At 50.9% G+C, this 24,672-nt stretch overlaps 1 protein-coding gene across 1 annotated transcript in view; it reads right to left on the reverse strand.

The window, feature by feature from the left end:
• Positions 1–9,123, reverse strand: part of LOC105489504 (ankyrin repeat domain 33B) — a 92,689-nt gene extending 83,566 nt beyond the window's left edge. Inside the window, exon 1 of the mRNA XM_011754337.3 lies at positions 8,414–9,123. Coding sequence (XP_011752639.1) covers positions 8,414–8,767 — 354 coding nt within the window. The 5' untranslated portion in view covers positions 8,768–9,123. The remainder of the gene's footprint in view (positions 1–8,413) is intronic.
• Positions 9,124–24,672: the final 15,549 nt, after the last annotated feature.

A 24,672-nucleotide genomic window follows, 5' to 3' on the forward strand; every position in this document is an offset into this window, starting at 1 on the left:
CAATGTATGCTTCCAGAGGCATATTTGTGTTGGGTCTGATGAAACTCAGATCAGAAGCAGGCCTCTGATCACACGGGAATGAAGAATGAAGCATTTCCCTCTGGCCTCTGTCTCTGGGATGCTTACCTGGCTCTTGAATTAGGACCCATACCTCTGGCAAGGGACATTCCAGCTGGGAGAGGCACAGACAGGGAGGCCCAGGAAGAAGCAGGCATAACCATGTCAGCCTGTGCTCAGCAGAGGTGCCCAGTGAACGGTGTTAAGCGCATTCACAGTGGCACACTTTTTCTGAGACAAGGAAAGATAGAAGTCGCATTCCAGTGTCCACTTGGGGAACAGGCCCAGACCGGGCTGCCTGTCACTAATGCTGTGGCATGGGCAGTAGGTGAAGCCATGTGTTGTGGGGATGCGAAGTTTCAGACTCAGATTGCACTGGAACTGCCTCCTGGTTCCACCACGGGAGCGCCTATGGTACCTCCCTGAACCTGTGACTTCATCCTTTCACCACAGACACCCACGTCCACATCTCAGCGCTCCGAGAGTGGAATGAGATGCTCTGTGCTAAGGCTTCTCAAAGGCTCCATTGCTCCCAAAGCCCCTGGCAGGTTTTGCTGAAAAGTAGGCCCTGACTCAGCAGGTCTTGGTGGGGAGGGCTGGGATTCTGTACGCCTAACAAGTTCCCCAGCAGGGAACCCCCTGCTCCGGGTCTGAGGACCCCACTTTGAGTTCAAGAGTCTGCACCAGTGGTTGTCAATGTTGGCTGCACACTGAACTGACTCTGGGAGCTTTAGAAAATACGGATGTCCTGGCCGGGCGTGGTGGCTCACTCCTGTAATCCCAGCACTTTGGGAGGCCGAGGTGGGTGGATCATCTGAGGTCAGGAGTTCGAGACCAGCCTGGCCAACATGGTAAAACCCCATCTCTACTAAAAATACAAAAATTGGTCAGATGTGGTGGCAGGTGCCTGTAATCCCAGCTACTTGAGAGGTTGAAGCAGGAAAATCACTTGAACCTGGGAAGCGGAGGTTGCAGTGAGCCAAGATTGTACCATTGCACTCCAGCCTGGGCAATAAGAACAAAACTCCGTCTCAAAAAAAAGAAAAAAGAAAAAAGAAAATACTGATGTCTTATCTCACCCTCAGATTCTCAGTTAATTCTGAGATGTGGCCTGGGCACTTGGACTTTTACAGACCTTTCCAGATGATTCTAATGTACAATCCAAGCTGGGAACCACCATCGCTGGGAGACTACCTGGTGCAAAACACCTCAGAAATCTGGACTCACATTTTTTTAAACTTTGTCATTGTTGTTCAAATTTATCCAAATTTTGTTTTTTAAATTTATTTCAGAAAACTATTAACTCCTTGAGGTGATGGATATTTCCTCAATCTAAAAAATCAGAGCTGGAGATCAGGACTAGGAAACGAAAAGCACGCTCTGGGGTCCAGGCGCAAGCCCCAGTGTGGACACCTGTTGGCTCAAATAAACACTCAAGAGGCCAGGTGCGGTGGCTCACGCCTGCAATCCCAGCACTTTGGGAGGCCGAGGTGGGTGAATCACCTGAGGTCAGGAGTTTGAGACCAGCCTGACCAACATGGTGAAACTCCATCTCTACTCAAAATTCAAAATTTAGCTGGGCGTCGTGGTGCACGCCTGTAATCCCAGCTACTCAGGAGGCTGAGGCAGGACAATCGCTTGAGCCTGGGAGGTGGAGGTTGCAGTGGGCCGAGATCGCACTACTGCACTCCAGCCTGGGCAACAGAGCGAGATCCATCTCAAAAAAATAAATAAATAAACAAATAAGATTTTAAAATAAGTACTCAAGAAACCCAAACGCAGCAGAGCCCCCTCTCCATTTCACACTGAAGATCAGGGGCAAAGTCACAGACTGTGGGGGAAATCAGCACTGTAAGTACAGACTTGAAATGGGTTATTCTACCTGTTCTGTTTGTTTTCATGGCAGCTGACCAATAATGATAATAATTACAATATTATAAACACAAACACACTTATATCAAGGAATTTTTTTTTAAAACTCAGTGCCTGTTTTCTCTTCTTTAACGAGTCCTAATTGACAAAAAAAAAAGATATTCGGGTCATGTTGTTAAAGAATCTCATTGAAAAGAATAAAGGAGGCCAGGCATGGTAGCTCATGCCTGTAATCCCAGCACCTTGGGAGGCCGAGGCAGGAGGACTGCTTGATGCCAGGAGTTTGAGACCAGCCTGGGCAACATAGCAAGATCCTGTCTCTACAAAAAATAAATAAAAATTAGCCTGGCATGGTGGTGTGCACCTGTAGTCCCAGCTACTCAGTAGGCTGAGGTGGGAGGTTCATTTGTGTCCAGGAGGTCAAGGCTCAGTGAGCTAGGATTATGCCATTGTACTCCAGCCTGGGCAACAGAGTGAGACTCTATCTCAATATAAAATAAAATGAAGAAGCAATACCTGACAAAGCAGCCACACTGCATCAGTCAGAAAACTCCTGCAAATCCTACTGACTCCTTCGGACCTCAAGCTCCCCTCCAGGGACTCCACGGCTCCCCAGCCCCAGCTCAAAAGCTAGAAGCACACTGCAGACCACATGTCCAGCCTGAGATGCCCCAGAGGGAGAGCTCATCAGAAAACCCCTATCAAAGTCTCATCCTTATTCTGGCAGACCAACTGCAAAAATGGCTAAAATTATTCCCCTCCCTTTATCCACACCTCTCTTGTTATGTGACTTTGCATTGAGAGGAGTCTATTTTCCTACCTCTTGAATCTGGGCTTGGCCTTGCGGCTTGCTTCAGCAGAAGTGATACTGAACCTCAGCCAAGCTGAAGTATCATGAGGCCATATTTGCTCAGCCTGCTCTCCTGGAACCCTACCCCTGCCATGGAAAACAAGCCGAGCCAGCCTGCTGGAGGATGAGAGACCAAAGGGAGCAACGATGAGTCCTCCCAGTTAAGACTGTTTTGGTCTTGCCATTCGCAGCTGACCACCAGTTGAATGCAGATGAATGAGCAAATCCAGCCTCCGTCAGCTAAGCCAGGCCACTCCCAGTAAAACATTTACAGTTGCAAACACCCGTGAGATGTTGTAGCTATTTGTTAGGCAACATGATTGTGGCCACAGATGACTGACACTCTTATATCAAAAACACATGGGGGCTGGGTGCAGTGGCTCATGCCTGTAATCCCAGCACTTTGGGAGGCCGAGGTGCGTGGATCACTTGAGCTCAGGAATTCAAGACTAGCCTGGCCAACATGGTGCAACCGCATCTCTACTCAAAACACAAAACTTAGTCGGACGTGGTGGTGCGTGCCTGTAATCCCAGCTACTCAGGAGGCTGAGGCAGGAGAATCGCTTGGATCTGGAAGGTGGAGGTTGCAGTGAGCTGAGATCACACTACTGCACTCTAGACTGGGTGACAGTGCGAGACTCCAACTCAAAAAACAAACAAACAAACAAAAAACACATGGGCATCTCTACTGCTGCTAGACCCAGAGCGCCCCCAATCGCCCACCTGCCACCAAACCCACTTCAGCTGAGTCCTCCTCTGACTCCAGCCCCTCGGACTCCCGGTCTAGCATTCTGCTCAATTCGCCCTCCTCATCCCCTTTCTCACAGTTCAAAATCTGGTGATGCAACTAAAACACTAGCATACATGCCTTTATTTATTTATTTTCAAACGCGGGTTTTGTTCTGTCGCCCAGGCTGGGGCGCACTGGTGCAATCTCAACTCACTGCAACCTCCGCCTCCTGGGCTCAAACGATTCTCCTGCCTCAGCCTCCCTGGTAGTTGAGACTACAGGCGTCCACCACCATGCCTGGCTAATTTTTGTATTTTTTTTAGAGACGGGCATTCACCACATTGCCCAGGCTGTTCTCAAACTCCTAGGCTCAAGTGATCTGACTGCCCCGGCCTCCCAAAGTGCTGGGATTACAGGAAGGAGCCACCACGCCCAGCCTAACATACATTCCTAAAAAGCAAAGCAAACCTCTCGCTTGTGCTTGCAGGCCCTTGGCAAGCATACAGAGGCCTGAGGTCAGAATTAACTTTCTGTGGTAACTAACAAGAACCAGAGAAGTCACTTTCTATGCTAATCAGCCCATTTCAGTGCACACACAGGCCATGAGCACGGAGGCCCGGTAAGGATGAAGGACTGTTCCAGTAACTGGAGTCTCATTTTAGGGGAAAAGTGATTCTGAAGCTTATAAATCTTTCTGAAGCATATAAAAAAATAAAATAAAATAAAAATAAAATTTTCTCACATACATTTCAAGATAAAGCCCTGATCATAGCTATAAATCTATGAAAATGAAGTTTTAATTTTAAGCACCTCAAGAGTAAAGGGAAACACCCACACTGGGTGTGATGTGGGCTTTGCTGACCTAACAAAACAAACCAATGGAGGGGCCTTTGGAAAACGTCACCAAGAGACCCTGGAAATTTAAATATACAGAAGCGGGCCAGGCACGGTGGCTCACACCTGTAATCCCAGAACCTGAGAGGCCACGCAAGAGGATCACTTGAGGTCAGGAGTTCGAGACCAGCCTGGCCATCATGGTGAAACCCCATCTCTACTAAAAATACAAAAATTAGCCGGGCGTGGTGGCGCACACCTGTAATCCCAGCTACTCGGGAGGCTGAGGCAGGAGATTCACTTGAACCCAGGAGGCGGAAGTTGCAGCGAACAGAGATTTTGCCACTGCACTCCAGCCTGGGTGATAGAGTAAGACTCAGCCTCAAAAACAAACAAGCACAAACATGCAGAAGCAGAATCCCATCAAGAGAGGAGTGCAATATTTTAAATTGAACACATATTTGGACCTAATTAAGTCCAAGAGCTGTCTGACATTTAAACTGCCCTTCTGCAACAATTAAAACAGCACACTTTGTTTGTTTTCACTGTCATCTCAAGAGCCACCAAGGCCATAAAGGTGAACTTCAGGTGATAATAAGTGGAAGAGAAGAATTAAGAAAAAGAATTATGGCAGCTTTCACTGCCTCAAGTCAGAAGGAACAAAACCACCATAAATCCGGACGAGATCAGGAGCACCCTTTGAATGTTTCTGGGCAATTATTTGACAAATATTTACATGTTGCATATTAAATCATGCAATGCTTTTAGAGCAATAAATATTTTAGAAGGAAAATGGTGTGCTGAGCCACATCCAACATTCTATCAATCTCAGGAGGCAGGAGAGAATGCACTTTCTTAAACAAAACGCATCTGACCCTTAGTTACCCAGACCAAATGGAATGCCTGTCAGCTCAGGCAAAGCTCCCTTCTTAAACGCCCAGAGATGAAGAGCTCAACAAGCACGTCCCAGAAAAGTTTTGACGCCTTTTGAGATCATTTCCTCCTAGAAAGGCAGCTGTGGGCTGTACCTGTGAGCTGTCGTTCTGTCATTAATGCAATTACCCCTCCACTGCACCAAAGCTCTCCCGGCCTTCTTTAAGGTTTTCAATATCACTAATCATGATAAGCTTGGAGACCAGGCTCCAACGAGGTTCCCACCCCAGAGTCTCTGCACACACTGTTTCCTCCGTCTAACTCCTCTTTCCCCTAGATACCATCTCTGCTCAAATGTCACCTGCTCTCTAAATGATCATCCTATTTATAATTTCAGCCCTCAATGTCTGAATGCCTACATCACCCTTGTTCAGCTTTCAGGTTCTGTAGGCTTGGAGAGGAAACAGAAAAGCATCCCAGGGAAGGTGCCCTTAAACCAGGAGCCTGCAGGCAGTGAGGGAGTGAGCCCTGCTGCCGTCGGGGAGACTGGACACCGTCATGCGAAAAGCAGTCCGTCTCCCAGTTTCCTAGGTCTTAGCTAGCTGCTCTTCCTCTGCAAGTTCTTTTCCTCACTAAAAGGCTAGGACTCTCAAAGGCAGGGACTGCTGGATTCAGCTTTGAGTCTGCTAAAGCACCTAGCGGGAGCACAGTAGGTTTGCAGTAAACTTTAGCAATGACTCACTGCATTTACCACAGAGCGGGCCATCAGGGCTTTGCCACACTTGATTCTTTCAGCTGTTTTTCAGGAAGATGTCTGATCAGCAGCCTTGAGGCTCCTGCCTCACTCCCCCCACTGACCCCCCAAAGCACAGAACACAGGTCCTGCTCCCTCTGATCCAAAGATGAAGGAGTCCAGGGGTCTCTAAGTCAGCAGGCTATGTACGGGCCTACATCATTATTTTACGTGATACAGAGACACAAAGTCTTCACTTCTGCTGTCATCAAGGGGGAAGAAAAGCAGAGAGAGAAAAAGCCTTGCCTGGCAGAAGACAAAAAACAAAACAAAATAAAACTGGAAGGTGCTCTCTTCCAAGCCAAGAGAAGGCAGGTGAATGAGAAACAAGATGGTGAATACAGGCCTGGGGCCGGGACGGTACTAAGCCATTTTATGCTCACATCCTAGGAGGAGAGGCTGCCGTTATCCCTATTTTACAGATGAGGAAACTGAGGCAGAGAGCTGCTGGGAGGCTGGAGCTAGCCTCCCATACCACAGCCCTCCCCTGCCTCTCTGCTGTGTGGCCTGGAGACTCAGTCTGTTAGGCTCAAGCCCCTGGGGATGGTTTACATTGCTGTCAGTTTTCTCCAATGCAGCTGTTTTCAAACATTTACATTTTGCCCCTAAAGGAAACATTATATAAAGCTGAGCCCAGTGGTGCCCTAGAGTGGGGACTGGGCGAGCCAGGCCCCTCCTGTGCCCATTCCAGCCCACTGGAGGCAACCAGGCTGCCCAGGAAGCAGGAGAGACCCACCCCTCCTGTTCCTTTATGAGCTTGGTGGGGCTTCCTTTAAAGCTGGTCCCCATACTGGCTTCCAGAAAGCAAGGTTTCTGATACACACATTTGTGCCTGAAAACTCACAGTTAAACCAAATGTAGAGCTTGAGAAACAGGCCCTAGGACTTCGGGAGGGGCTCCAAGCCCTAATCACATGCCAGCCAGGGCATCTGTCGCCCGGGCTGGGGGAGGGGGCACTGCAAGGGGAACAGCAGCAGGAATTACAGGACTCCAGGTGATGCTACCCACGGGGACCCCACATCTGATCTCACTGCCTAACACATGACAAGGGCAGACCCTTCCTCCAAGTTCAAATGCTGTGGGATATGGTTTGGCTGTGTCCCCACCCAAATCTCATCTTGAATTCCCACGTGCTGTGGGAGGGACCAGGTGGAGGTAATCGAATCACGGGGGCAATGTAGTACAAGCAGAAAGCGACATTCAAGGGCTTCCCATCCACCTAAGCCCAGCCCAAACCACAGTCAGGGCAAACCACCTGCCCCACCCACTGCAGGATAAACCAAAGGCACAAGGTCACCCCGGTCCCCAAGTCAAAGCACATGTTTTCTATCAGCTGCAGGCTCCTGAGCAAAAGCATTTGCATTTGTGCTAGGCTGCATCTGCAGATACAAGGTACCTCGGGGAATATAAAAATCAGGTGAGAACGCTGCCATTTGCCCACTGAGCACAGACTAATGGGCACTTGGCCATCGTGGTCTCTCTGCAGTTTTCCCTTGAAGTGCTTTGCTTGGTGGAAGGTGTTCCATCAGCCAGTCCTTCTCAGGTCTTCTTAAGCCAACTTTTTCTTTTCTTTTCTAAACATCTCTTGCTTTCTCTGAGTCTGATCATAACGAATGGATAGCCTGTGCCTGCCTCCACGCCGCCTGCCCTCCCGGAGTGCCCTACCCCCGCGGCTCTGGGGCTCTCCCCAGGCCCTGCCTCTGGGGAGCCCCGGCTGTCTCTGGCTCGCGGAGGTGACCGTGCGGACAGACCAGTCAGAGATCACGTTGGCTGGTCGCGGCGCGGGCCACAAGGCTCAGCGGAGGTGGGGTAGGGGACCAAGCTGTCCCGGCGAGGGAATAAACTGTTGCTTCCTAATCACTGCGACTGGAGGAGCCGATCTGAGCCCCAGCGTGTTAGAACAAGGGCGGCGCGAGGGGCCCAGGGGACAAATGGGGCGCTGGGCAGGAGGGGCTGTCTCCTGCAGGCGAGAAGGAATGGTCCCCTGCCAGGGGCCTGGGGAAAGGTAACGGTCAGGAGGGGCCCGGGTTGAAGAAACCCCGCAAAAAGCCAATCCTGGATTGCAGCACTGGCCGCCAGCGCGAAATCAGTCAGGAGGTCCTTGGGGGCCGGTAAACGAGAAGGAGATGGGGTGAGGACGCCGGACTGGCGTTTCCTGCCGCGCTGCCACCGCGGGCAGAGCAAACTGCTCCTCCCCGCACCGCGTCCCCCAGCCTGGGACGGGGAGGCCACCTAGGGCACCCCACACACCGCGCTCCCAAACAGCGGCGAAAAGGAGCTCTGGGCGGCGGCTGAGTGACCAAGGGACCCGTCCGGAGCCAGGACCTGGGAGGCGCGGGGATGTGGTTGGGAGGAGGGGAGCGGAGCAGTAGGGTGCTCAAATCCTGCGGGGACGCCCGCTTACCCGGCCGTTGCGGTCAGTCTCCTGCGCCTCCTCGACGCTCACCCCCCGCCGCAGCAGCGTCCGCAGCAGCCCCACGTTGTTGGCGCAGGCGGCGCGCAGGAGGGTGGCCGCCTCCGGGACGCCCTCCGGGACGCTCTCCGCGCTCTCGACGCCTTGCTCCTCCTCGTCCTCGAAAGGGTAGAAAGAGTCGTCCGAGGCGATGCTGCGGGTGTCGGGCAGACTCGAGAAGTCCTCAAACTCTTCGTAGTCAGTGGGGTCCTCCTCGACCTGCGCTCCCCGGGGTGGGGACGGCGGTGGCGGGGTCATGCAGCGCGCCCCGCCGCCCTCCGGCCCGGTCCCGGCCAGCAGCACCATGCCTGCGGCCGGGGCGCGGGCCGGGGGCCGGGGCGCGGGCAAGGAGAGCGGGACGCGGGGCGCGCGCCGAGGTCCCCGCTTCTCGCTTCTGCGTCCCCAGGGAAGCCGTGGCCCGCGCGCTCCAGCTCGGCGGAAACCGGCGCCAGGCGGCTGCGCTCAACGAAAAAAGTCTGTGGAGGCTGAGCGAGTCCCTGGGGTGGGCGGGACCGCGGGGGCTTTCCGAGGCGGGGCGGGGCGGGGCGCAGGGACACGCCTTCACCCGGGGCCTTCCCCGGGGCCAGTTCCTGGCCAGAGTTCAGAGCCAGGCACGCGCTCTCCCGAGCGCCGGGACGGGGCACCTGGCAGCGTTGCCCCAGAGCTGGGGACAGCTCAAGCAGGAGAAACAGAAGCAATCACTAAAGAAGCCGAACCCGAGTCTCGGGCGGCGAGCCGCCCCGCCCCCCCTCCGCCGGCCCGCGGGATGGGGGCGGAGGTGGCGGTGGGGGGACGCCGGGGTGGAGCCGGCCTCCAGCTTCGGGAACTTGGGACCCCTGGAGCCGACCCCCGCCAAGGGCGTCGGGCCCCCGCGCCAGGGTGGGGCCAGTTTCTCCCGCGGCTTCGGAGGTGCCGAGCGAGTTTTCTCCCTTCGGGGGATCCCGGGCTTTGGGGCGGACTCCACCCGGCAGCGGCTGCTTTGAGGCCGGGGAATCCCCGGGGCGCTTGGCGGGCGGAGGAGGCGGGAGCCGGAGCGGAGCCGTCCACCTGGGACCTGGGCCCGGGGAGCGCTGCGGGGGGGCTGCCACTCTGAACTGGGGGCCGTCGGCTGCCGTAGGGGAGTCCCAGCCGGGAGGGGAGGATGATCCTGAGTCCCCCGGTCTCGCAGAACCCGGGCCTGCCGTGGCTTGTGGGTTGGTCACACCCTGGGATTGGGAGCATGGTGTTCCGGAACCTCAGGGAGCATCGGGGTGGGAACGGACGACGAGGAGTTCCCCGACCCCACGCCTGGCCTGTGTCACGTGCTGGGATCTGCGGATTCACCCCCGGAGGCTGCCCAAAAGAGCAAGGACCGCGGGCGACAGCCGCAGTCCAGGCCCAGAGCCCCTCTGGCCGGGCCTTGCCCTCTCCCCGTCAGTCCTGGCGCCGGGGATGGGCGGGGAGAAGGAGGGCCTGTGAGGATTTGCCACGGGGAGCCCCTGACTTCGGGGTCGGAGGCGTCTTGAGCCAATCTTGGGGGACAGTCTGTGTGCAAAGGCACGGTGGTGCCCTCGCGCCCGTCGCAGGTCAAAGAGTGCGGAGGCCACCAGCCCTGCGTCCCCCTAGCCTCCTTCCTTCCTTCTTTTCCCCCGATCTTGACAGCGTGTCCATCAGCTGCCAGCCGGTGGGAGGCCCTCGCAGCCCCAAGGTGAACACAGCTAGGCGGGCGCAGCCGCTAGGGACAAGGCTTGAGGCCCACGTGCCGCTGGGCAAGCTGAGGGGGCACGAGGGCACCGAATCCAAAACAGCCGTGGGAGGTGTAGGCTGCGGACAGGTTTAAACTGCGAAGCCGCTCGAGCCCCCGTGTCACACCGCACTGGCCCGACCCGCTGCCCTGGTCGCCTGGTCTTCCAGTGTCTCCAGCAGGAGCCGAAGGGCCTGGTGCCGGCCCAGGACCCGGCATCTGCGGGGCGCCGGAGGCTGGGGCGCGCGGGAGCAGCGATTTCTGGTGAAGACGCCCCCGCACCTGGGCGGCTCTGAGCGAGCGGCGAACTGAGCCTCGCTGGCCGCCTTCTCTACTCGGGGGATTCTTTCTGCAACAAAAATACCCCCCAGATTACGGTATATTCTCTACCTTTTTGTGTAACTGACCACAGTTTGCGTCAATTCCCACTGGGAATTTCCCCTTTCAAGGTTGAGGGTTGTTTCCAAAGGCCTGGGGTATTTACAATTTCAAGTGCCCCCTGAGGGCTGAGCTGGGTTTGCTGGACCCACCGTCCTCCCAGGGAGAGCACTGCGTCACTTTACAGCAAGAGTCCTGGCTGCGCGTCACCAGGGCCCGGGTGGACAGGACCAGGCCCTGAAAGGGGGGCACCACGCAGCCTCTTCTGGCCTCCCGCAGGCGACTGGTGCTCACTGACCCCGTCACTCGGCAAGGAAATTGAGGCTCTATCTTCAGAGTTTACCACTTCCTTTTCTTCCTTAGAAATTTGAGTCCAAATAGCATTTGAATGTGTTTCCCCTTAAATATAAACTAAAATGTCATCGTCTGCTCCAAAGAAGAACTATCGTTTATAAGTGGTCCGATTCAGGATGCAAGCTGATCATTTTCCTGTCTTTTAAAAATAAACTGCTAGGAAGAAACAATAAACAAAAAATAAAATATGCTCCTTTTACAGCAAAGACAGTAGAGTCTGGACATTTCTGGAAGATGGGCTAAAAGAAACAGAAAATCAGCCGGGCGCGGTGGCTCATGCCTGTAATCCCAGCACTTTGGGAGGCCGAGGTGGGCGGATCACGAGGTCAGGAGATCCAGACCATTCTGGCTAACACAGTGAAACTCCGTCTCTACTAAAAATACACAAACAAAATTAGCCAGGCGTGGTGGTGGGCGCCTGTAACCCCATCTACTGGGGAGGCTGAGGCCAGAGAATGGCGTGAACCTGGGAGGCGGAGCTTGCCACTGCACTCCAGCCTGGGTGACAGAGGGAGACCCAGTCTCAAAAAAAAAAAAAAAAAACCGAAGCAAAAAGACACAAAATCAGGCATGGACATTTTTAGTAAAGCCAACATTTATTATGTGTACAAAATCTGCATAGGTAGGAGAAAGTAGCTTATCAAAACTGCCGACTCAGGATAATTTTTAAGTTAATAACATTCTGAGGCCAGGTGTGGTGGCTCATGCCTGTAATTTCAATATTTTGGGAGGTTGAGTCTAGCGGATCCCTTGAGCCCCAGGAGTTCAAGACCAGCCTGGGCAACATGGCGAAACCCTATCTCTGCAAAACATACAAAACATAGCCTAGTGTGGTGGCGCGTGCCTGCGGTCCCAGCTACTTGGGAGGCTGAGGTGGGAGGATCACCTGAGCCTGGGAGGTTGAGGCTGCACTGGACCCTGATGGTGCCGCTCCACTCCAGCCTGGGCAACAGAGTGAGACCGTGTCTCAAAACAAAAAGAGAAGTTCTGAGAAATTATACTTCATCCAACTGTCAAGTTTCAATGAATTATTTTGTTATGATTTTGGGATATACATAGCAATTACATAATTTGTTCACTTAGTTGAATAATTTGTCTTTGGACCATTTTTTAAAAATTCAGCACTAGCTCAGTTATCTGTCTGTAACATGCCTTTCAAAATTACAAGCAGTGTGTTTATCTTGAAGAGAGAGAAAACTGCACGCACCTATAGGGCCCACCCCACCTTGGTTTGGAAGGAGGGAGGTGGGGGGAACCTAATGGTGGAGGAGCACACAACTGTACCACAGTGTTACAAATAACCAGTGTCATAAAATAACCAGCTCCGGCACTTTGGGAGGCCAAGGTGAGTGGATCACTTGAGGTCAGGAGTTCGAGACCAGCCTGGCCAAGATGGTGAAACCCCATCTCTACTAAAAATATAAAAATTAGCCAAATGTGGTGCTGCACGCCTATAGTCCCCACTACACAGGACGCTAAGGCGGGAAAATTGCTTGAACCTGGGAGGCGGAGGTTACGGTGAGCCAAGATTGTGCCACTGTACTCCAGCATGGGTGACAGAGTAAGGCTCCATCCCCCTCAAAAAAGAAAAGAAAATAACCAGCTCCCACCTCCCAAGGCTAAATGAAGAACTGAACGAAAGAGTGATTTAAAACCTTCCCACACTGTCTGGAGTTTGGCAACAGCAAGTGTTAACTTTCATTAGTATGAAAATTAAAGTATCCATTCGCCTTGATATAAATTGTTCTGTAGGAGCTGCTTCTCCAGATTCATTGCCTTATTTGCCGAGAGAACCAGCCAGGTGAAGTGAATGAGAAATGCATATAGAAGGCAGTGCAGCTTGGGGTAAAGACCTGATAGTGATATCAGACAGCCTGGCTTCCAATTATGGCTTTACGACTGCTAAGTTACAATGATAATAGTTCTGGATTTTGAACGTCTATTACTGTGGGGGTACCAATCTCCTATTCTTAATGTTTAAGGTATTTCCAGCATTTTCCTTAGAGGACACAAATGCACTCTTGTCCAGGTATTTCCTCAGAAAAACATCCCACCTCAAGTGGCTTGAGTTTTTTAAACCCCAGCATTATGTGTAAAAATTGTTCTCAGTGAGAGAGACTTGGAGAGCCATACCTCGAGCTCAGATGGGAAGACTCAGGGCTCTAAAGATCCTATTTGTCTTCGTACTGTTCTAGAAATGACATGACCAAATTCCTGTGTGAATTCTTGGAGGGGAACATGACAACACTAATCTAAAGTAGATCTCATGAAATAACAACCATCTGATCATTTCTTTTGCTGCTGTTGTTTTCATTGTCATTGACTAAAGCTTTCTATAGTTTCTGTTACTAGCAACTAAAACTCAGTTCAGCAAAACAGCATATTAAGAAAAAAAAACTCGGCCGGGTACGGTGGCTCACGCCTGTAATCCCAGCACAAAAAGAAAGAAAGAAAGAAAAAAAGCTAAATGGGGAAAAAAATCATTAATTTCAGAAAAAATCATTAATTGTGCTGCTTGTGACAAGTGGTTAGGATGATAGCCAAAATGTAGAGAGAATTCACAAACCAAGAAGGAAAAGCTGAGCATAGTTATTAATTGGTTTAGCCCCTGTTGTTCCATAGTGAGGGAAATACCGCTCATTACAATGAAAAAGACTCATTCGCTTGCCTTAGGTGGCCGAGGGGAAACTGTGCCAGGGAGGCGTGGGCTCTGCTTTCTTCAGAAACTGGGCTGAGTGGTAGCCATAGTTAAAGGGAAACAGGCCAATCCTTGAAGTTGGATGCCAGAGAAGAAAACGAGGGTCTGGGGTCAGTCCAGGCTGCAGAGGTGACCTTAAGGTTCAGCTTCACGAAGGCTGGATGCTTTGTTTTCTCAGTACCACCTTCCTGTAAGTCATCTTCTCAAAAGACAGAGCTGGGAGATGCTCATGAGCTGAGGTTTGTAACAGGCTCCTCCAGCTTTCCCACTGCCTACGAGAGAAGAAGTGAGTGGGGAATGGGACATTTCTTAGTCACTCATTTTTTAAAAAGCAGTTTTAAAACACTCATGTTTTTAAAAACCAAAATGATTTGTTTTGGAGTTTTTGCAAATTTCTCCGAGTTGATTCCCACACTCGTGGGAGCAACCTAGAGTGTCCTGAAATCAACCTGCAGAATCGCTGGGCCAGATTACCTTTCTCATCAGCTTAGGAATGTAAAGAAAGCTCTCTGTGTATTTCTGGATCTCCCTATTAAAGAGATTAGTTGCTGTTTGGGCCTCACTCCATTCAACTGACAGCAACTAGATCCCTCCTGTTATAATCTCAATTCATGTCACCATTTCGGAACTTCAGCCTCTTTTAAGGAAGTTTTTTGCCTTTGTGGTTAAATATCTAGAAGTAAATGCACATGTGCACTTAACTGCCAGTTCTGCCACCTTTTTCCTGCTCTGCATGGGATTAGCAATAGTGGGGTATCACTAGAAAATCCATGCCTACTCTAAGAACAAAAGGCCTTGGGTCTGTTGTCAACGGACCCCTTTATTCAACAGAATAAATGTGGTTGGATTCACAAGGCCAGTTGAGGGAGTCCTATGAGGTGACAGCCTGTTAAAAGACTTACTCGTCGACCAGGCGTGGTGGCTCTCGCCTGTAATCCCAGCACTTTGGGAAGTTGAGGTGGACAGATCATGAGGTCAGGAGTTTGAGATCGGCCTGGTTAACATAGTGAAACCCCACCTCTACTAAAAATACAAAAATTAGCCAGACGTGGTGGCACGTGCCTATAATCCCAGCTACTTGGGAGGCTGAGGCAGGAGAATTGCTTGAACCCAGGAGGTGGAGGTTGTAGTGACCCAAGATCATGCCACTGTAGCCCAGCCTGGGCAACAGAGCAAGACTCCATCTCAAAAAAAAAAAAATACTAATCAAGGGTTTCCCCATGACCCACCCTGATTCCCCGAAGTGCAGGAGAAACTCCACCCTTTTCCCTATCACTTCCCCTATTACATGCCTCTATAATCACTCTTTTTTTTTTTTTTTTTTTGAGACGGACTCTTGCTCTGTCGCCCAGGCTGGAGTGCAGTGGCACGATCTCAGCTCCCTGCAAGCTCCGCCTCCTGGGTTTACGCCATTCTCCTGCCTCAGCCTCCCGAGTAGCTGGGACTACAGGCGCCCGCCACCACGCCCGGCTAATTTTTTATATTTCAGTAGAGACGGAGTTTCACCGTGTTAGCCAGGATGTTCTCAATCTCCTGACCTCATGATCCTCCCGCCTCAGCCTCCCAAAGTGCTGGGATTACAGGTGTGAACCACTGCCCAGCCTATAATCACTCTTATTGCTCTGCTTTCCCGTATGTTTTTGTAAAACTACCTTCCTTTGTAAGCTGACAGTTTGCCAAAAGCAGGAACCAGGTCTCATTAATTTCTTTTTGAATCCCCAGCATCTAAAGGATGCCTCACCACCTTGGCTGATGTTCAACAGATGCGTTAAACAAAAGAGAAGGCGATGCCTGCTAGACCCGGCTCTGCTGCATCTTGGAGCCTTCTGAATGTACACAAGGTCAGCACAGAGCAGCCGATCACCAGGAACCTGAGCTTTCTTTAGCCACTTACACTTCAAAGTCTTTGTATCTTCAGGACTTTTTTTAAAAACTTCCTGCCATAGGTAGGTAAATGTGGGACCCAGGAGGACACTCAGATTCTGTGTCAGCTTCTGAGGATCAACAGCCCTCTGTAAAGCTGGATTCATGCCTTAGCACGAGTAAAACTGCCAGACTGAGACTTCGGGGGCACCAAGCAAGGGGACTGGAGCTGATAGAGGCAGCACCTTGTGAACCAGGAGGGATGGGGGCATCGTGCCTGGCTCTCAGCTGGGACCAGTGTGCTTAATGCCAGGCCTACAAGTTGCCACCCCATCCTCTCCCTAACTGAGCATACATTCAGTCAGCAAAGCAAAGCCTAAATCAGGATTTTAAACTACTGTGGTGAATCACACAGTTTGGCTTCCCTTGTCACTTAGCTTATTCTCTCTTGGTCAAAATGTGCCCATGGGGACAAAGCTGAAGGCAGGGAGAATGCAGGCTGGGCAGCGACCGCATGTCAGGAGGCTCAGCCATCAGCATCCCTGACTTTGTCATTCTGATCTCTGGGAACGGAGAAGAGGACCGTCCCCTGCAGCCAAACCCTGAGCCCTCCTTCCCTGGGACTCTGGATCCCCCCAACCCTTCCTGAGGTCCTCCCGTCATGGTTTGGCATCTGCTTCTGCATCCACAGCCCACCAGATCCCCACAACACAACAGACTTTACGCCCCCACACGCTCCTGCGCTACCCCCACCAGCTTAGCTCACAGCTGAACCTTCTGCAAGACAGATCTGCACAAGCTGCAGTTTTTCATCTTCCATTTCTTCATTTGACATATGTATGTACATATAATCGAAAATTACAAAAGTAGTGCACGCTTCTTGGGAAAACCCACAAACATTATGCTCTACACAGTAAGAAGGCGGTGTCAGCCAGGCATGTGGCTGTGCAGAGCTCTCATCCCAGCTACTTGGGAGGCTGAGGCAGGAGGATTGCTGGAACCTGAGAAGTTGAGGCTATAGTGAGCTGTGGTCACACCACTGCACTTCAACCTCAGTAACAGAGCAAGACCCTGTCTCAAAAAGTAAAATAAAATAAAATAAAAATTTAAAGAAGGTAACGCCTTTACTTTCATTTCCTCCTGTTGCTCTTTGAATTGCTGCCATCTGCTCCTGCCCCACCCACCCTCACCATCCCTGGCTTCCCCAAGGATCCCACAAGGGTTTCTTTCCTGTGAAATTCAGTGGACATTTCCAGCCCTGAGCCAAATTTGATGACGACATGCGTCCCATACTTTTCCTGAACAGTGATCATCTCCAGGAAATACAGACACGGTCCCCTGGGTTCCCTTCAACTGTCCATACTATGGTCATCCAAGCACTGCAAACAGAGCTGGAAGGTGGGGATCCCCATACTCCACGCCCCTGGCAGTCCTGAGACCACAGGAAGGGAGAGGAGCCTGGAGTTCTGCTCACAGCCTTGCAGAGGGGCAGGGCTGCGGACTGTGAATTCTCCAGAACAGAGACTGTTCCCTGTTGTATCCTAAAGCAGCAGGTGGCCCTAAGTGCCTGGGAAACATTTCTGATGACTAAGTGAAGGAGGGATGGCTGAGCCAGCCCAGCTCTCCTGTGGCCCTAAACCTAAAGCAACCTATTCTATCTACCTAACCCGGAAGCGACATGCTTAGCAGTGCCAAAGCTCAGCTCAACGCTGGCACAAAGTGTGTGGGAACTAAATCCATGCTTCTAAGACGTGGACTGCAGTGGAGCTGATGGTTACTAATTTTCTTCCTTTTCTTTTCTTTCTTTCTTTCTTTTATCTTTTCTTTTTCTTTTTTTTTTTTTCTGAGACAGGGTCTTGCTCTATCACCCAGACTGGGATGCAGTGGCAAGTCATAACTCACCTCAGCCTCCAACTCCTGGGCTCAAGCAATCCTCCCACCTCAGCCTCCCAAGTAGCTGGGACCACAGGCGTGTATCACCATGCCCGGCTAACTTTTCATTTTTTGTAGAGATATGGTCTCGCTATGCTATATTGTCCAGGCTGGTTTCAAACTCCTTGACTCAAGCCATCCTCCTGCTATGTCCTCCCAAAGTGCTGGGATTACAGGTGCAGGCCACTGCACCTGGCCAGTTACTACTTTCCATTAGCACACTTTTATTTTTTGCACTTGAGTACGATTGCCTCTGTTTCCATGGCTGTATATGTATATAGGGTATAGATTTTCTCAAACAATTCACCAGAACATTTTGGTATTTTATTTTTAGAACCAAAAATACCCCAAGTTTATAATGATAAAAATTCCCAAATTCTATTCTCTCTCCTAATCTGGAGTTATTCAGTCAACTGGCTCACTGAGCGCGGCAGATGCACGCTCCACTTCTCAATATGCACATTTTGTCATGGTTTTCCTCCTCAGAGGCCCCCACTGGTGACTCATGCCCACATTCCCTGTGTCAGCAGCCGGCTCCCAGGCCCCACAGCAGACCTGCCAGGATGCCTCGGGGCTTGTGGCTTCTGGTCTCTTTGTTGGCATAGACTTCCTCTCCCATCCCTTGCAAACGTTTTCCTCAATAATATTTACTCAGTATTGATGTATCAGTTACATATGTAGTCCAGACATCCACTGCAGGCATTGAGAGGGAGAGAACAGGATCCCGGTGTCATCCTGCTTGCAATTATTCATAATGATGAGATTCCTGTGTGTGCAACCTGTTCACCGGATGTGCAGCTACAGAGCACTCAAACGGGAAGGGCGGGAAGGTGTTGCTGAAGAGGTGGGATGTCACCAAAAAGCACAGGATCTCAGTAAAGCTCTGGAGTTTAGGTGGTGGAGCAGAAAGTATGGTCTGTTGAGGGGAAAGGACCAGACACACACACACACACACACACACACACACACACACACACACACACACATATGCCTCAGAGGACAGAGCAGCACAGCTGGTTTTGACTTCATATAAGAATTCTTTCTCTCTCTCTGTCTTTTTTTGGGCAGGTTTGTTGTTGTTGTTGTTGTTGTTGTTGTTGTTGTTGTTGTTTTTGAGACAGAATTTTGTTCTTATTGACCAGGCTGATGTCAGTGGTACGATCTCAACTCACTGCAACCTCCGCCTTCCAAGTTCAGGCAATTCTCCTGTCTCAGCCTCCCGAGGATTACAGGCGCCTGCCACCACGCCCGGCTAATTTTCGTACTTTTAGTAGAGATGGGTTTCACCATGTTGGACAGGCTGGTCTCGAACTCCTGACCTCAAGGGATCCGCCTGCCTCAGCCTCCAAAAGTGCTGAGATTACAAGCATGAGCCACGGCACCCAGCCTCTTTCTCTGTCTTGCATATAGTTTTTCACTGCACCTCAACTCATCCTCTACTCTCTCTCTTTGAGTTCCGGATTCTGGGGCCCGAATTGTGTTTCCCCAGGTTGTCAGAAGAATGGAACCAAATCTCACCTCTCCCTTAGTTTCAGATCATCCACCCCTTGAAGAAGGTATCTGAACCCTATCAGTGTATTTTTTAAGTCTTTTTTTCCTAAGCCCTAATGATATCTTCAACTGAAAGCCCTTCCTTTTCCCCACCCTAGCACTCTAGGGACCCTTGCTTTGGGCCCTCTATTGGGGCCGCTTCCTCCACTTCCCTCACACTGCCTCCAACACCTGGCAGCTCCTTTCCACTGCTTCTTCCTCTTGCACCTTCCCACCGTCCCCAGCCTCTCATCCTATCCAGTCCACTCCACACTGACGTGGTTCTCACACTTCCCAGATATCACTGCACAATCAGAGGGCCACGGGGGAGCCACCATCCATTACACATATGTTTAATCCCACCCCGTGAACTGGGATCACTCTCACCAGCGGAAAATCTACCTTTATTGGCACAACATGAAATCACAAGTGCCCTCCACCCTCCACCCAGCACACCTGCATGCACACACACACACACACACACACGTACACACACATACACATACACACACACACACATGTACACACACATACACATACACAAGCTCTCCAGTGAAGCACGAGTGTGTCTCTCAGTAAGGATCTCCAGTCATAGGTACAGTGCTTACTGCTCATTTATTCCCATGGTCATCTAGGAACATTTGCCACTAAACAGTAAAAGGCACTGAAAGTAACGGTAAATGTTGGCGTAAAAGACACTGAAAATGGAGATGGCAGAATTCCTCAGAGCCAGCATTTTTCTGTGCATTGGGAAAAGGCTGCCTGTTTTATTCTAGCTGTGGCTATTTCAGGTGGCTTAGGGAGCTTTCCACCTGGCCTCTCTCCTGACCTCCGCGCCTCCTTTGACCTTGCCCTAGGCCTTGCCCCTAAATCTCTCAACCCTTTTCACCACCCAGATTGCCCCAAAAGGTTTGAGGCTGTGCTCCTAAACCCTGCAGCTGCTGAGAGGCTGGACAACTGCCCTGGGCTCGGGCGGTGGCCCCAAGGCGACTCACCAATGCTTCACTTTCTGGCACCCTTTAGGGGTAATAGCTCAACCCTTTTCACCACCCAGCACCACAACCCTGCTCTTCTGGTTTGTTTCCTTTCCTGCCTCGGGTCACTAGCTGGTCTCACATGAACGCCTCTCTTATCAAATTGTCTCCTTGCCCTGCCTTAAGCATCTGTAAGCCCCACACCATCCTCGCTGCTGAGGACCGCCCCGCAAAAGTCACACTGCTGAAAAAGAAAGCTACTTAAAAACGCAGGTGTCGGCCGGACATGGTGGCTCACGCCTGTCATCCCAGCACTTTGGGAGGCCGAGGCGGGTGGATCACTTGAGGTCAGGAGTTTGAGACCAGCCTGGCCAACATGGCGAAAACCTGCCTCTACTAAAAATACAAAAATTGGCCAGGCATGGTGGTGCATACCTGCATGCCTAATATCCGAGCTACTTGGGAGACTGAGGCAGGATAATTGCTTGAACCCAGGATCTGAGCCAAGATCGTGCTACTGCACTCCAGCCTGGGCAATGGAGCAAGATTCTAAAAAAAAAAAAAAAATGTGGGTGTGGTCTGCACACAGGAAGTTCCCAGTCACTCAGCAGTTCTTGCACTTGGCCTTGCTTTGTAAACAGTCACCACTTTCTCTCAGTCCCACCCCACTTCGTCTGAGCAGTCAACATCACTCTCCAGTGGTGGGGGTGGAGGGCCCAAGGCGCAAGGCTTGTCTCTGTGCCCTCCCTCCCTAGGCACCTAATCTTCAGCCCTGGCTGGCCCCCTCACACCTAGGGTTCCCATCAAGCTTAAAGAGGCATAGCCAGACGGCACCCTGGATAGTACTTCCTGGGGTCACACAGGCACCTGGAGACTCCCCAAGCCTGACTAACATGACACTACCATCTGCCCAGGAGGCCTCCCTCTGTAGCTCCTGCTTCTCATCCCTCCCTCTGCATTCCCACTGCCACCTCAGGTGTCTTCTCTGTAGGCCTCCACATCCACATGGTGATCTATGCCATGGCACCACTCTTGAGTCTAGAGTAGGCACATCTAAGCTCAAAACCCCACTTAGCACCAACCCTGTGACTCAGTCATTCCACTCCTGGGCACGTACCCAGCAGAAATGTGTACATATGGCCAACCAAAGCCATGAACGGGAATGTTCATAGAAACTTTATTCACCGTGGCAAGAAAGAAAGAGAGGAAACAAATGTTCCCCGACAATAGATTGGATAGAGTAGTTGCGGCACATTCATCATTGCAGCACCGTACAACAGTGAGAACAGGTGAGCTGCACGCGACGACAGAAAGGAATGCCGCCCACTTAGGGTTGACCAAAAGAAAGCAAACACAGAAGAGCACATGCGGTATGATTCCATCGATAGAAGCTTAGAAATCGGGCTAAACTAATCGCTAGTGCTGGAAATCACGATAGTGTCTACCTTTTGGCAGGAAGATGGGGTAGTGATTGGGAAGGGGACAAGGGAGGTTTTGGGGGCACTAGAAATGGCCTATCTGTTGTCCCGATGGGTTCACTTTAACATGATTTCATCAATGTATATACTTCAGATTTTTCTGAATGTTTGCAACCCTTCAATAAGTTTGTTTGTTTTTTGTAGAGAGTCCTCCTGCCTGGACCTCCCAAAGTGCTGGGATTATAGGCAGGAGCCACCATGCCCGGCCCTTTTAAAAAAACTCAGCTCTTTTTAGCTTGGGTAAGTTAAGTATCCCTCTCCAGGAATACCAACACCTGCCTCATGAAGTGGTAATGGAAGACAGAGGAAAGCAATGCATGAGAGGCATCTAGTGTGGAGCCTGAAACTGAGCAAGCGCTCAATTAATATGAGCTGTGATTATTAATTAACACTTAGCAAATGCAGAAGGAAGCTAAACCCACTGCCCCAGCTCTCTCCCTATCCCAGAAATTCTCCTGATTCCCGTAACCCCTCTCCTGTAAGAGGCGCCCTGGGAACCACCTCAGTGCTAGAGCCCACGCCCTGTGGCCTCCCACTGAGAATGGAATTCCTAGCCCCGCTCCCTCCAGTGGTGGAAGGAAGGCTCCCTCCCAGTTCCGGGCCTCCTCCGGGTGGGGATTCCAAGCAGCCCATTGGATTTCAGGATCCTTTGTAGTGCTACTCACAGTTTAGGCATTTCTTGTTGGCTCTTGAGCTTAATGATTCATATCATTGTTTACCCCAAACTCCCCAGGGCCAGATCACTGGTTGGGAATGCCCACCCCGGGTGTCCTCAGACTTTGGCTGCACGTTTAACCCAGAGAGTGCCACTGATGATGAAGAATGTGCTCATTAGCTCCCAGCCCACAACAAGACTGACAATAAACACGTGTCTTCTGGCCGGGCGCTAGAGCTCCCGCCTGTAATCCCAGCACTTTGGGAGGCCGAAGCAGGCAGATCACCTGAGGTAAGGAGTTTGAGACCAGCTTTGCCCAAAGGGTAAAACCCCATCTCTACTAAAAATACAAAAACTAGCCAGGTGTGGTGGCAAGCACCTGTAATCCCAGCTACTTGGGAAGTTGTGGCAGGATAATCACTTGAACCCAGGTTGCAGTGAGCCAAGATCATACCACTGCACTCCAGCTTTGGGCGATAAGAGTGAAACTCTGTCTCAAACAAACAAACGAAAACACTGGCCTTCAGATGGGCTTTTTCTGGGGGGCATTATAACACCCTAGGCTCAGGAAATGTATCAGCTTCTCTTGACAAGTAGAACAGTCTTTCAGCTACTGTCTAACCTCTTTGTGCTTCTATTTTCCTATCTATAAAGATGGGAGTGAGAATAGAGCATTTCTCTTAGTTTTTTGGTGAGGATTAAATGAGCTAATTTATTTAAAATTCCTAAAACAGCACGTGGCACATAAGAAGCATTGCATAAGCGTTAGGATTGGCATTCCTGCTATTGCTGGTAGAACACAGAGCATTGCTTCTCTAATTGAACTGTCCTGGGGCTGTGCAGTGGTCCTACCTACTCCAAGCAGCCTCCGGTCATACTAGAGTCCGGAAGACAAATTGGAGAAACCAAGGGCAGCTTGGCAAGGGTACTAGTCACTTGAGGCCTGGGTGCAATTCTGGAAGATTAAAAACGGCAGCAGAGAAAAACATGAAGGGCTTAGGCAGAGAGGTCATCAATGTCGTGTCCACACCTCCAATGCCTCAGGTGCCAAAAAGTAAGGTACTGGAGAATCACCTTGGGGCCACTGCCCCAAGCCCAGGGCAGCGGTCCAGCCTCTCAGCACCTGCAGGATCCTTTTCCTCCAGCATGTTCCTCCTTCCCGAAGCCACACCTGAGCCCTTCTCTAGTTGTGTAGTTAGACACAGTCACCTCCACTCTGACTGCCTTCTTTCCTTGTGGCCCAGGACAGGAGCACAAAAATAACAAACATGGAAGCGTTTCCAGAACCTTACGATTTCTACAACCACAGGCGTGGTCTGGAGTTGCCAGCTCCTTCCACTATAACAACTGGAAAACCCACTGATTTCTCCCCTGCCACTCTCTCCTATGGGCAGGCATAATCTTTCCCACCAGAGTGTCTGCTTCCCAGCCCTGAAGTTAGAAAAACCACTCGAAGCAAGGCGGGGTGCAGTGGCTGACACCTGTAATCCCAGCACTTCTGGAGGCCAAGGCAGGTGGATCACCTGAGGTCAGGAGTTCAAGACCAGCCTGACCAACATGGTGAAACTCCACCTCTAGTAAAAATACAAAATTAGGCAGGCGTGGTGACAGGTGCCTGTAATCCCAGCTACTTTGGGAGGCTGAGGCAGGAGAATTGCTTGAACCCGGGAGGTGGAGGTTGCAATGAGCCGAGATTGTGGCACTGCACTCCAGACTGGGCAACAAGAGTGAAATTCCATCTGAAGAAGAAGAAGGAGGAGGAGGAGGAGGAGGAGGGAGGAGGAGGAGGAGGAGGAGGGGGACACACACAGAGAGAAGGCCATGTGAACGTGTGCAGATAGAGGCAGAGGTTGAGGTGATACTGCTCGAAGTTAATGAATGCCAAGGATTGCTGAGAACCACCAGAGTCTGGAAGAGGCAGGAAGGAGTCTCCCCTACATTGTCCTGCAGATGCCTTGATTTCAAGCTTCCAGCTTTTAGGACCATGAGACCATTCACTTCTGTTGTAAGATACCTGGTTTCTGGGACTCGGTTATGGCAGCTCTAGCAAACCAACACACCTGCTAACACATGCCAACACACATGCTTACAACACAAATCTGCAGCCTTCTTCATGGCCGTGTAGCACTGAACGGCATTGCCATGCCATCATGCATTCAAATGATCCAATGGTGATGAGCCCCTGGCTTATTTCCAGTGGTCACTACTGTAAACAAAGGTGCAATGCACAGCCTTGTGTATCTATCTTGGCTCAACTGTCTTTTATATGCTTATAATTATTTCTACAAGTGGAATTATTTATATATTTTTTCAAGCTTTATTGATGCATAATAGGCATATGAAAAAACTGTACCTAATTAACATATACAATTTGGTGAGTGTGGCCATATAAATATCCTCATGTTACCACAACTGAGGTAATAAACATGCTCATCACAGAAGTTTTCTTGTATACCTTGGTTGTTCCTGTTTGTGTGTTTGTTTTAGAGACTGGGTCTCATTATGTTGCCCAGGCTGGCCTCGAACTCCTGGGCTCAAGCAATCCTCTTGCCTTGGCTTCCTGAATAGCCAGGACTGCAGGTGTAAGCCACCATACCTGGCTCCATATACCTTTGAAAGGCTTTTG

Source organism: Macaca nemestrina, chromosome 6 (assembly GCF_043159975.1).
Source record: "Macaca nemestrina isolate mMacNem1 chromosome 6, mMacNem.hap1, whole genome shotgun sequence".
In the NCBI taxonomy this organism is placed as follows: domain Eukaryota; kingdom Metazoa; phylum Chordata; class Mammalia; order Primates; family Cercopithecidae; genus Macaca; species Macaca nemestrina.